At 49.6% G+C, this 12,960-nt stretch overlaps 1 protein-coding gene across 2 annotated transcripts; it reads right to left on the reverse strand.

Moving 5' to 3' along the window:
- Nucleotides 1-8,998: 8,998 nt before the first annotated feature.
- On the reverse strand, nucleotides 8,999-11,991 carry mettl4 (methyltransferase 4, N6-adenosine). 2 transcript variants are annotated; one of them, XM_028969847.1, is made up of 8 exons: nucleotides 11,655-11,991; nucleotides 10,837-10,902; nucleotides 10,406-10,766; nucleotides 10,271-10,340; nucleotides 10,024-10,198; nucleotides 9,491-9,585; nucleotides 9,326-9,417; nucleotides 8,999-9,244 (listed from the first exon to the last, which is right to left on the reverse strand). In XM_028969847.1, exons 1-8 carry the CDS (start codon nucleotides 11,868-11,870, stop codon nucleotides 9,093-9,095), a joined length of 1,227 nt encoding a protein of 408 aa, XP_028825680.1. In that variant the 5' UTR covers nucleotides 11,871-11,991; the 3' UTR covers nucleotides 8,999-9,092. The 2 variants fall into 2 exon arrangements, 1 of the variants encoding a protein (XP_028825680.1); XR_003748863.1 differs by having other exon boundaries at nucleotides 9,196-9,244; nucleotides 9,491-9,718; nucleotides 9,979-10,198.
- Nucleotides 11,992-12,960: the final 969 nt, after the last annotated feature.

A 12,960-nucleotide genomic window follows, 5' to 3' on the forward strand; every position in this document is an offset into this window, starting at 1 on the left:
CAGCCCCGCCCACACTGATGTTGAGGTTGTTTAACGCATGTCGGCGTTTAACGTTAGTCGGTATTCCGGCAAAAATGCGTTTGGTGCCGAACGCTTAGAAAAACGGTTCAGTCTGCGCTCGCCTGACTCCATGAACGTCTGTGTAAATGAGGTGTTAACTGGCGTATGAAAGAATTGATGGGACACATCGATAATCGAGGCGTTGATAATCATAATCAAATTGAATCGCGAGTCCAGTGAAGGTTCACACCTCTATTAAACCCTAACCCTACACCTAACCCTACCCCTGCCCCTAACCCTACCCCTAAACCTACCTCTACCCCTACCCCTACCCTGCTGCGGTGCTGGCCTGCACTGCGGCTGCGTGGTTTAAAGTTATTGAGAGACAGAAAGGAGATGGCGACATGGCGAGGACGCAGCAGGTGCGGGGACACCCGGCGTGTCCACGTTCAGGCTCTCCAAACGCATCAGCCGCCTGAATTACACACTCTCCAATCAGCCACTGTATTTATTTACCCGGGCGATTGATCTCGCCACCCGCCGCGGCGCGTGTTATAAGGAAATTATACGGGGCCGGCGCGAGGTATCGACAGGCTCGCTTTTATTCTGCCACCATCACAAAAGGCGGCTCGTTTCTGCTGTGGGTGCATTTTTCATAATGCAGACAAACACTGTGTGAGTGTGTACGCTAATGCACGCTTCCTTTTGTAGAGTATTTATTTATTTCAGTCTCGCCACCGCATTGGGGCAGTGGTGGCCTAGCAGGTAAGGAAGTTGCTGGTTCGAATCCCGCGAAGCACCGTCCCCACACACTGCTCCCCGGGCGCCTGTCATGGCCACCCACTGCTCACCAAGGGTGATGGTTCAATGCAGAGGACACATTTCGTTGCTGCAGCGTTTCACAATGACAATCAGTGGGGGCAATGGAGGCCTAGTGTGTAACACACTCACCTATGAACCAGAAGACCCAGGTTCAAATGGCACGTACTACCATCGTGTCCCTGAGCAGGACACTTAACCCTGAGTGTCTCCAGGGGGGGACTGTCCCTGTAACTACTGATTGTAAGTCACTCTGGATAAGGGCGTCTGGTAAATGCTGTAAATGTAAACAGGTAGCATCTGTAGTTAGTGACATCTTGTAGACCTTTCCACACTAGCGGTTAAGGATGTAGCCCCATAATCAGAAGGTTGCCGGTTCGAATGCCGATCCACCAAGGTGCCACTGAGGTCCCCTTGATGAAGGTACCGTCCCCACACACTGCTCCCTAGGCACCTGTCATGGCTGCCCACTGCTCACCAAGGGTGATGGTTAAATACAGAGGACACGTGTCACTGCGTCACCGTGTGCTGCGCTGCAGTGTCTCACAATGTCAATCACCTCACTTTCGCATGTCTAATCCATCAGCTGTGCAGAAATGGCAAGCGGAGGATTTTTCTCCTTCCTGTTTTTTTCTCTTTTAAATCCCAATCATCAGACACTTCAACCAGCTTTCCCACCGCCTCAGCTTAGAAACACCCACACACACACACACACACACGTCAGCTTAGTGCTGATTGCAGAGAGGATCTGTGAAATGTGTTTCAGCTCCAGCTCGGATGCTGGGTGGACACCCGTTCTGCCGGGAATCCAGGGAGCGAGCCTTCCCGAATTTCCTGACTGCCCTCATTGTTTATTACTTTACAAAATGCCCTCAGATGGTCTAATGAGGGTCTCACACACACACAGAGAGACCGAGACAGAGAGACCTTGCTAGTCCCCTGTCTGGCCGCGTGTTGGACTGCTTGCTCCTGGTGTACGTAAATGGGAACTCGTATGTAGGGCAGTCCGGCTTCCCACAGCTCTCCAGAGCGGCAAAAAAAACCAGGAAGACAAGTGGTTGTGGGAATTCTGGGTAAAGTAGACGAGCGAGACAGCATTAGAGCAGAAGCAGGAAGGCGTCCCCACTGTCCAGCAGCAGCAGGTCGCCGATTCCCCGGCCTTCCTCGTCTGCGGATGTCGGCCGTTCATCCGTTTTACCGCGTACCTGCAGAGACGCCATCGATCTGTTTACGCCGCGCAGGCTCATAACGAATGCTCAGGGGGCGCCGGCAGCGAGACTCCCCGGATTTAAGGAGGTCAGGTTCATAATAAGTCTGGGAAAAATGCACGGTGGCTCCTACTTTAGCCTGCTTCAGGAGAAACTGCGGCCTGATACGTAGAGACAACATTCCGATAATGGCTAGTGCAAAATTCCGGCCTGCCAACATCAGACATTATTTCCATTTTGTAATGTCAACGTTAGGGCTGTCTGTCTGTTTAAAACCTTTTAAAAGTTGAGCCGTCAAGACTTATGCTTGCTCTAATATATAAAACTACAACAGAGACTATTGTGGAAAGGATGCTCAGGCCGTAATGGGAAGTTTATGGAGACGAAGATGGAGCCATTTTGAAGAACCAAATCCAAGAATCATATTGAATGTTTGTTGTATGAGGAGGAAGTGAAGTATGTTCGATGAATCATATTTTTCCTCTTTTTACCTTCATGGCGGCTTTGTTCACCATTGTCATCATGAAAGTGGAAGTGATTGTCATTGTGAAACCCTGCAGCACAGCACACGGTGACACAGCGAAATGTGTCCTCTGCTTTGCACAGCCAGACACTAGTCGCCAGTCTATTAACATATTCTAAACTCGCTCACCCAGTTCAGGGTCACAGGGAAACCGGAGCATGGCCAGCCAGAAATGGCACCGCTCTTTTACCCAGACTTGCACTCTGAAACTGGCCACCGGAGGGTTAAATACAGGCGGTCGGAAGTGTGGCACAGGTACAACCAGCGCGCAGAGCCTGACATAATTGTACCACCAATACATATTCACTAGTTTTCACTGATCCGATGTGTAATTCCTTATCGGAAGCCGCTGGAGGCTGGAGAGGAAGCGCCGTGCGCAGGGAAGCGGCTCCAGCTCACCGTCAGATATTATTGAAGTCTTCAGGCTGTTTACAGCCAGCGGCGCCGAGTCTCCTGTCAACAGACCCCGGCAAACATGGGAACTTTCTCAAGGGCGCCCTTCCACGTATTAGACCATGGCGGAAACTCTAAACGCATTAGAGCCAAGGTCCTTCATGTTTTCATTTTTCATTTGAACCGTTTTATCATATTAATGCTATGGTGGCCAGTCCATTTTCAGAATATTTTAAACATTTGCAGTTTCGCCACAGAATTTGGTTCCAGCTGCAATACAATATATAATACAATGTTAAAAATACAAAATGCAGCTAAGTCTTATATAGAAAAATACACACAGGTCTTTTTGGATGGTTTTAATATGGTTTTGCATGTAACACAGGCTGCAACATAACGGCACTGAAGACTTGGTCACATGAGAATAGTAATAATCCCCTTTATTTACAGAGCGCTTACAAAGGTAGAGAATTGCAGAGAAAGTGCATCCAAAAACCGTAAGCGAGACTCCTCCTCCAGCTGCAGTGAGTGACCGAATCGAAACCAGGAGGTGGCAAATGGTGGCATCTGTCCTTCGGATTCCTTCAAAAAGAACATTGCCGATTTCTACCGAAGAAATGCAGAGTTTCCTTGGTGTCTCCCAGTCTTTCGTTTATGCATTTTCATTTATGGATTTTAATTGAGTTATAAATGATAAATAACTGCCTCAGTGAGGCCCTGATTCCATCGGCGGCTCAGTGGCAGCCCTGTTATCACACGCCCGCGCGCCGAGTCCGTGCCAACATTATCTTAAGCCAGCGGTGCTGCAGATAAGACCTCATAACCCCAGCAGGTGCACCTTTTCCCTATCCTGGTACAAGCACTCACTGTCTCTCTCTCTCGCTCTCTAAGGATTGTGGGTAATACACTGGGACGCCGGGTCCAATTTGTCAGCCGCTGTTTTACGTTATCATGCCGCTTCGGCTGCCTTCCTGGCAGGTGGGACACATGTAGGGCAGGATGGTCATTCTCAGCGGGCCGGCTGCGGGCGAAGATATCTATTTCACCGGCCCCGCCCGGCAGCGGCCGTCTCCGGCTCTCCTCTCCATGCTCCTCCTCCTTTTATCAGAAGATGAAAGGAGAGATGAAAGATTAACGGATGAGAGTGACGGCCACGCGTGTTGCGAAATGAAAGGACCGGAGAGTCAGCGAAACGCATCAGGACACTGAGGCCCGTACCCTCCGTACCCTACGTACCCTACGTACCCTAACGGCCTCACCAGAGCACCTCATTAACATTTCTCTGAACTTCTTCTACCACCCAGAGGTCAAGATCAGACTAAATAAATACATTTAAAAAGGCCACGTGAACTCCCCCGTCTGCATAAATTAAAGAGCAGATTCCCGTGAAGGTCACCGACCTGGAATAAGAGCAATTTACACTAGGAACCACTCAACAGGTGTGGTTTTGTGCTCATTTTATGGTATTTAATAGAGAAACAGAAAGAACAGAGAAATCTTTCCTTTCCCAGACGGTCGGGGCGACCCTCTGCTCTTCACGCACCGCGCAGCCAGTAATATCTGTATATATTCTACAGTATTTACATCTGCAGCCCAATTTCACCCCTGAATGCCGCCCGGCGGGTAGGCGAGTCCGGCGGCCGCCGCCCTGATTGCGCCGCTGATTCATTTACACCTGGTACAATTTCTATTCCTTTTTTGTCTTATTATTTCGTCTGACGTCTCGCTTCACTTTTTTTCTGTCTGCAGGAACACGTTTTGGTGCTTTTCTGAGTGAAAGTTCTGAGTTAACACTATTAAATGGGGTAACTGTCATGAATCTGTCAGGGCAGGGAAAATAACGACACCATAAAATACTATAACTAGTTGCGGACTAGGCACAATAAGGATAAATTTATACTCAGGTGCACACAATCAGGAAATTAGGAACGTTTCCGCTCAGAGCACCTCGAAGTCAGGATTGTGATTGTAACATGTTCAGGTGCCACCAAGTATCTGAATGTGTGGAGCCTATAAAACAAAAATCATTCAAAATGTGAATAAATGTTAAGTGCCATTTCTGGGCACTGTTACCGTAAGGCTCCCTTATGGCCGTTTATTTCCTTCGGAATCCTTGAAGCTATTCATGTACTATACAGCATTTAAAATTCCATGCTGTTTCTGTCTGATAGGGTTTCCTGAGCTCTGAGTTGGATAAATAACGATAAACTGTGTTTAAAAGGCTCCCGCTGCTCATTAGAATAAGAGGCGCGAAGACCGCGCTCCCTGACGCACGGCTGGGCCTTTAGGTGGCGAACGGCAACGCGGCAAATGAGATTTTAATCAACATTAAACCCCAGTTGCTTCAAAACAGAACAAGTCAAGCAAACGAAGGACCTTTCAGGCACGCACGCCGCCAACGGAGGCATCGGCAATAACACTTTGCGGAACAATTAAGCATAAGATTGGAAAATGAAAAGTCTCCTTTATGGTTTAAAGGATCGGGCTGCAGGGGAACACAAAGCGCGTCGCACGGCTGAGAGGAAATGCTTTATTATCCAGAAATACCTCAAAGTGCAGAGAATTCCCCGAACTACTTAGGAGACTTCTGCTGTCAAAAGAATTTCCTTCGTAAATGTGTCAGGCGAGAGAGGAGGTCCCACAGCCGCTCGCCTTTCTAGCGTAGGATTCATGTTCAGTCACACACGTCATGCACATACGAACGCATTTTGATCATTTGTGAAGAAGGTGGCTGCATCATTTAGTGCCCTGAAATAAAAAAAGATTTCATCATCGAAGTTCATTAGCGTCACCATGCACGGTGAGCTGATGTAAATACAAATTAGATTTTACCTTTGTTATACAAGTTGGATTAAATGTAAAATATATGATGGCTGTTGCAAACAGAAAGACTTTTTTCTTTAGGAGAAAGAATATCTAATGCACGTCCATTAGAAGTTCATGCAAACGCATTAGCAATAATTCTGAGCTAATACGTTGCTTTAAGACTTATTAGCCCCAGAGGTCAATCCCCCTCTAGCATGGAGGATTTTGCACGCCTCTGAACACTCCCACCCGTTAAATGGGATCTTCTCGGCACAGAACTCCACAGGAGGTTCCCTGGGGGCCTGAGTGGACCAGCGGCAGGTTTTATATCTGCTCCGTTTTCGTAGGGTCTGTTGCCACTAAATCACCGCAGGTAATGTGATGCATGACGAAAGGTCCGGTATACTGACCCCACTATGCTAGTCTATAGCTGCTGGTGCTAGAAAGCACTTATCTATATCCGCTTTTCTATATCCTGTGCAGTTTTTTATTGCTCTGTTCGAGACTCGTGGAAACATTATAAGATGTGTTGCATTTCCTGTTAATGAGAGAGCTTTATTTTTTTTTCATGCTCCCAGTTTAGGCCGCCGTGTCATGTTCTTATGTACTGTTTCCATTTTACCTCGGAGCCCGAGGCGGTCAGGTCTCGCTGCTCGCGTTATTACTATTCGAGGTCATTTGCATATCTTAATCAGCTGTACAATTGCCTGGGGAAACACAATTAGTGGGCGGCAGCCACTTTCTCACTTTGGATAAAGCAGTCAATCGATCAGCGGTGCGAGTTTGTTGGTCGTGGGTAGACTTGGGGGTTCTGCTCACTCTGGAGCACAGAAGCTCGGTTCAAAAGCCATCCATCATCAAGCATGCACAGCGTATGTCAATTTGGTCCAATTAAGGCCTGATAATTAATACAGTTAGCCGGTTTCCGCCTCCTCCACCTCGCCGTATGTGTCCAATTCGAAATGCCTTCGGTCATAATGTGCATTAGGGTGGTTACATCATCACAGCAGCGATGTTTTCTGCAAACAAAATTTAGGACGAAATATCTTTGACAACGGACCTTTTTGAAGTGATTGAGATGAGCCGAAATGTACATGCTGGTATGAAATAAGATAAGATGATCCTTTATAAGTCTTTATTATTCTTTATTAGGGAGAATATATATTGTTGATTAATAAAAAAACGAGACTAAATATGGTTCATAAGATAAACTATACTAAAAAGTCTCTTTATTTTCACTGACGAAAATGAGACGATATGTTAATTCCTCGCGTCTCGTTATTATATCACAGTTTCTGTTTCCTGTATCTCCCATCCAGTCATACAGATGATGTCATATCTTCAATACGCATTTGCAGCATTACTTAGATTTCAGGATCCTTCTGATGGATGAGAAGATGTCTGGGAGAAAATGACAAATTCATCTTTTGACACGTTCTTTACAATGAAGCAGAAGAGAAAACAGAACGTGTGTCAAAAACCATGGAACAAACCAGAGCGTCTTCTGTGTCAAGAATTCTCGAGTCTATAACAATAATGTAATAATAAGATAACCTTGTTTTAATTATGATGTGGGTTTGACTAAAAGAAAATTTTGTTTTTGTCTGTTTTACTAGGAACTTGTACAATATTGACTGGGTTAAATAGAATTGCATTACTAAAAAAAGACACTAAAATTCGACTTTTGGTCAACTGAAACTTGACCAGACTAAAATGAGTCTGGATGTGACTAAGACTAATAAAGACTAAAATGACAGCTTGACGCAAAGATTCGACTAGAACTAAAATTAAGACAGGCCGTTAAAAACAAGTATACGTCAAGCATGGCTGCCACCAGCAACCCCTGCAGAGAGTATTTGTTCTGTGTGTGTGTGTGTGTGTTGTGTGCATTTTTTACAGCTACATTGCACGGCCATGCATGCTCATACCGCCACAGGAAGTGGCCAGAATCTGCCGTTGTACGGTGGAGCGGTCTTCTGCCGGGCTCCAGACGTAATGACTCCAAGCTGGTATTCTGCAGTCTGTGCTGCGCTTGTTTGCCAAGGGCAAGGAACAAGTTGAGTCGTGACTGGCACGGTGATGGTAGGGGGTCCCTTGAAGCGTGTGTGTGTGTGTGTGTGTGTGTGTGTGTGTGCAGGCTGGGGGAGATCTCCCAGAAGGGTGTCTATTAATATCACCCTTGTAAGCTGGAAGTGGGGGCGGCGTGCATGGCACATAACGCGGTGTTATATGTGCGTTTGCCAGGAGAGCTGCGAGGACAATGGAGAGGGAAGGAGCAGGTGGGTACACTGGAGCAGGAAACATCTCCCACTCCCACTCGCCTGGTGTACTACAGCGTTGCACGTACCACGCCGCTGAAGGAACAGAGAGTTACGGGGTGGCTGTGTAACCGTGGTGCACATTTACTCACGCTCATCCGCCCACCTTTACTCCTGCAGCGATGCTGCCGCCTGCTGGCGGCGAGGCGCCTTTGCACCTCCTCTAAATCCAAACGTCACACGATTCCAATTGTCTCTGGAACTTTTCAAAAGGCAACGTGGACATGTTAACAGCCTGTTAACAGCGCCATCTCCATCTCCCCTCCAGACACCTGCGCATCCATAAACCTCCTACTGGTCCAAAATGCCCGGCGTCTCACCCCGTCTCACACGTGGCCAAAGTGCTCATAATACGGACGCAAGATATATATACGCATCCTGCCAAGCTGCTGGAGATTTTGGTCAAATAAGATAAACTACGTGTTGCTGTCCCAGAAGCACGCGGGCGTGGCTCACGAATCGGCATAAAAAGGCTGCGTTCAATGCTGAGGCCGGTGGCACCGTTTACATTTACGGCATTTACCAGACGCCCTTATCCAGAGCGACTTAGTCAGTAGTTACGGGGACAGTCCCCCCCTGGAGACACTCAGGGTTAAGTGTCCTGCTCAGGGACACGATGGTAGTAAGTGGGGTTTGAACCCGGGTCTTCTGGTTCGTAGACGAGTGTGTCACCCGCCAGGCTACCAGCACCCTCTCCGGTGCACCGTGAAACCACAGCGGGATCAATAAAAGTCGCTCGTCATCAGGCACCTTCTGCTGTAAATGTTCGTATGAGGAACGAGGTCGGTTCAACGCGTAATACCGCCGTGTCCCTGAGTGAGACACCGATCCCCGAGTGTGTCCGGGGGGACTGTCCCCGTAAATACTGACTGTCACCAGAACATCCAACTCATTTTTAATCCGCCGCACGACATTAACAAAAAGGCTCAAAGTTCATTTGTAAAAAAATGGACCATTTATTAATTTATTGAGATTAAAAGGCGTTCCGGCGTCTGTAAAAAGGAGGAGACGCGTCCAGTTGGAGGTTCAGGTGGACGCCGCGGGGTTCTCTTTGGTGTAGTAGCTGACGTGCTGGAACCGGAGGACCTCGTTTCCCCAGCTGCTCCAGTCGGGCTGGAGGCTCCGAGCGAACATCTCCAGGCACTTGGGGTCACGGCGAACGTAAGGCTTCAGGACGTCTGCGGGGGGACGAGAGGTCAGAGGTCACTTTAGGAGAGGGGTGCTGAAGGGACGGGGGTAAATCTGGGCACGTGGCGCACCGGAGAGCGGGGGCTTCTGGGAGTGCAGGGCCGAGGGAACGCTGACGATCAGCCGCTTGTCCGGAAGCGGAGTTTCCGCTCCAACGGGGACGCTGGACGAGAGAAGAAAAAATGACACGCGGGAAACACGCGCCAGTCGTCCCAGGACGCCGCGAGGGGACGTACCCGTCTCGGCTGCCGCGGTAACCCAGGAGCAGGACCTCATAAGGCTTTTTGTGCAGCGAGTCCAGCGGAAAGACGAACTCTCCGCCCCGAGTCACCTGTAACCGCAGCAGGGAAATCAACACTCACCGAGAGAGAGAGAAAGAGAGAGAGGGGGGGAGAAAGAGAGGGAGAGTGAGTGAGGGAGGGAGAGAGAGGGAGAGTGAGGGAGGGAGAGAGAGTGCGTTTAATTTGGAGGAGAGGGAGAGAGGGAGGGAGAGAGAGAGAGAGAAATGGAGAGTGAGAGAGGAGAGTGAGGGAGGGAGAGAGAGAGAGAAATGGAGAGGAGGGAGGGGGGAGTAGAGATGAGGGAAATGGAGGTGAGGCTTGGGGGAGGATGGAGTGAGGGAGGAGAGAGAGGAAATGGAGGTGGGGGGGAAGAGGGGGGAGAGGATTTCTTTTCTGGAGTGGTGGGGGGGAGAGCCTTGAGGGAGGAGGCTCTTGCGTTTAATTTTGGAGGAGAGGGAGAGAGAGAGTGAGGGAGAGAGAGGAATCACCTTGACCCAGAGCCACTCCGCTTTAAGCTCCACCCCCCAGTGAGGGTACAGCTCCTCCTTGACGAAGCGCATGTGACAGGCTCGGTTGGTAACCCAGGTAACCACCAGGCATCCGGGCGCGCTCAGCTGACGGACAGGAAGCTGCTTGAGCTGGGAGGAAGGCAGGCAGCCGTACCTGCCGGATTCGCAGCGGGAGGTCACGACCCCTGATTAACCCCAGGCAAGGCGCGGAACGCCACACGCGTACCTGCTGCTCCGCTTCACCGACTTGTTCTCCCACGGAGGATCCAGAACGATGAGGTCGAATCGTTCCCCGCCTGCGGAGGAGCCGTCAGTCAGAAGCCGGTTCTTACGTAACGCAGCGGACGAGGTCGTAACTCACAGCTGACGAGCGGCTGCAGGCGCGTCACGTCCGACAGCAGGAAGCGGCAGCGCGCCGGGACCAGGTACCGCTCCCCCATCAGCGTCACCTCCACAGCGCGGTCCCCGGGGTTCTCGGTGACGCGCGAGAACAGGTCCAGCTCCGCGGCGGGCCGGCCGCCGCCCACGACGCACTGCGCCGGGCCGCTGTCGCCGTGCTCGTCGGGCGGGAGCAGCTTGGCCAGGTCGCACAGGGCTGCCAGGCGGCACTCCTGAGGCGACGCCGCCGGGCCCCGGCCCTCCGGGCGGGAGGCGGCCAGGTGCCCGCAGCCACGCCCGGCGTCCACCAGCGACCTGCTGCCCTCCTGCACCGCCGCCCGGATCTGAGGCACATGGCACATCAATAACGCATCAAACCATCGCGTTCCACACGTGACTGAGGGGCGGAGTCACCTTGCCGTGGTAGGCCTGGGCGTCCACTTCTCCTTGGTTGAGAGCGCTTCGCTTGCGTTTCCTTTTCTAGGTTGAAAACACATTTTATTAATGTAAACAAGGCCACTCGTGAATAAAACCTGCCACTTGGCAGCAGGGGAGTTGGGTTCACAGCGAGTTCCATAGAACTTTTCTCGTACTCGTTACTCAAAAACCCGGAAATCAACACTTTCAAGCCCGTTGCTTTCTGAATCGCTGCAGCCGATAAATTGTAAAAAGGTTAATTAACTCAGCCGCTCTTTCACTTCCGCTTGGGCTTCATACGTTTCAAAATAAAAGTGCGGTAGTAGCCTAGTGGGGTAACACACTCACCTGTGAACCAGAAGACCCAGGTTCAAACCCCACTTACTACCATTGTCTCCCTGAGCAGGACACTTAACCCTGAGTATCTCCAGGGGGGGAAAGTCCCTGTAACTACTGACTGTAAGTCGCTCTGGATAAGGGCGTCTGGTAAATGCTGGAAATGCTATTATCCATGTCTTCCAGAAGTATAAAAGTGCATGATGTACACGGAGTTACACGTGTAGTTTTACCCCCAGCTGAAAGGCGCTATATTTGTGGAAATTTCATTATTCCCCGACTTTCCGTTCGGAACTTTTATTTTGAAACGTCGCATACCGCCAAAAGCGCAGCGAAGCGGCTCAATTATTTCACATTTACACATAAAATTATTAATATATATAAAAAAACAACGTGCGTGTGTGAGTTGAGACGTTTCTGGAGGTTTCCGGGTTTTTGTCCAGAGAACCAAAGCTCGTCGGTCAAGTGCGCAGTTTTACCCTTGGTGGCCTCGGATGCGACGCGCTCGCAGCGGGTCCCTCGGCGGGTGTCGTGCCGACGTGTGGCCCGGCGACGTCGAAGTAGCACTTTTTAAAGCGACACGCGTAACTCGAACCCGCGGCGGCGCGGTCGCCGACGCAGCGCTCCACGCCGCGATCAATGAGGGCGCAGGCGTCCAGCAGCCAGCCGTGGGCGTTCGCATGGAGGACCGACATCGTGGGGAGACCCGCCGACCACTGCGGCCGCGCCGGGGACACTTGAGTCACTGGCGACGTTTTTATTAAAAAGGCCGCGACAGAAGACGGCGGCGTCGGGGTTGCCAGACAGTGTGAATTAAAATCCTCCTTCGACTTAATAGGCATTTAACGGTGCAGCGTCATATATTTACATTTACAGCATTTATCAGACGCCCTTATCCAGAGCGACTTACAATCAGTAGTTACAGGGACAGTCCCCCCCTGGAGCAACGTAGGGTTAAGTGTCTTGCTCAGGGACACAATGGTAGTAAGTGGGATTTGAACCTGGGTCTTCTGGTTCATAGGCGAGTGTGTTACCAACTAGGCTACTACCACCCTCTATACCACCTAGTTACCAACTAGGCTACTACCGTCATTACCAGCGTGGACTCAGAGCGCTCCTACTCGGTCTTTTTTTATCAGTTTGGCCGTGTTTTTTTGCAAGATATGTTCTTTTTAGCCAAACATTTATATGTCATGCATACTCGTGCACAAAAATGTAGACGCACAAACTCTGCCGTAAAATCTTCATAAACCTTTTTTTTTATCAGAATTTTATTTTCATAAATCATGATAAATTAGGAAAGGTTGAAATAAAAATAAGCAAACAGATATATACTACAGAACAAGAACCACACATCAACAAATACATAAAATAAATATTCCTTTCATGGAATAGTGGTGTTTATTTAAAAATTATATATGCAATTCAATGAACGACGTTCTTTCTGACTTAACTGACTTAAAAGTAAATGAAAAATAAAGTTAAAAGGCATTTTTGAAATGAAGTGATGTGATTGTTACTTGTGATACATGGCAGCACAGCACATGGTGCACACAGTGAAATTTGTCCTCTGCATTTAACCCATCACCCTGAGTGAACAGTGGGCACCATGACAGGCTCCCGGGGAGCAGTGTGTGGGGACGGTGCTTTGCTCAGTGGCACCTCAGTAGCACCTTGGCGGATCGGGATTCGAAACGGCGACCTTCTTATTACGGGGCAGCTTCCTTACCTGCTAGGCCACCACTGCCCCATTCAAAAAAAACATTCAACCACCAAAAGATTGTT

The sequence above is a fragment of the Denticeps clupeoides genome, chromosome 2 (assembly GCF_900700375.1).
Source record: "Denticeps clupeoides chromosome 2, fDenClu1.1, whole genome shotgun sequence".
In the NCBI taxonomy this organism is placed as follows: domain Eukaryota; kingdom Metazoa; phylum Chordata; class Actinopteri; order Clupeiformes; family Denticipitidae; genus Denticeps; species Denticeps clupeoides.

Bases quoted from the DNA above. Each gene is read 5' to 3' on its own strand.
- mettl4 (XM_028969847.1), bottom strand. From the start codon at position 11,870: ATGTCGGTCCTCCATGCGAACGCCCACGGCTGGCTGCTGGACGCCTGC. The intron at 10,903-11,654 runs GTAAAACTGCGC...TTTTCAACCTAG, and splicing joins CGCATCCGAGGCCACCAAGG to AAAAGGAAACGCAAGCGAAG. The intron at 9,586-10,023 runs GTGATTCCTCTC...CTGCGGTTACAG, and splicing joins CGGAGTGGCTCTGGGTCAAG to GTGACTCGGGGCGGAGAGTT.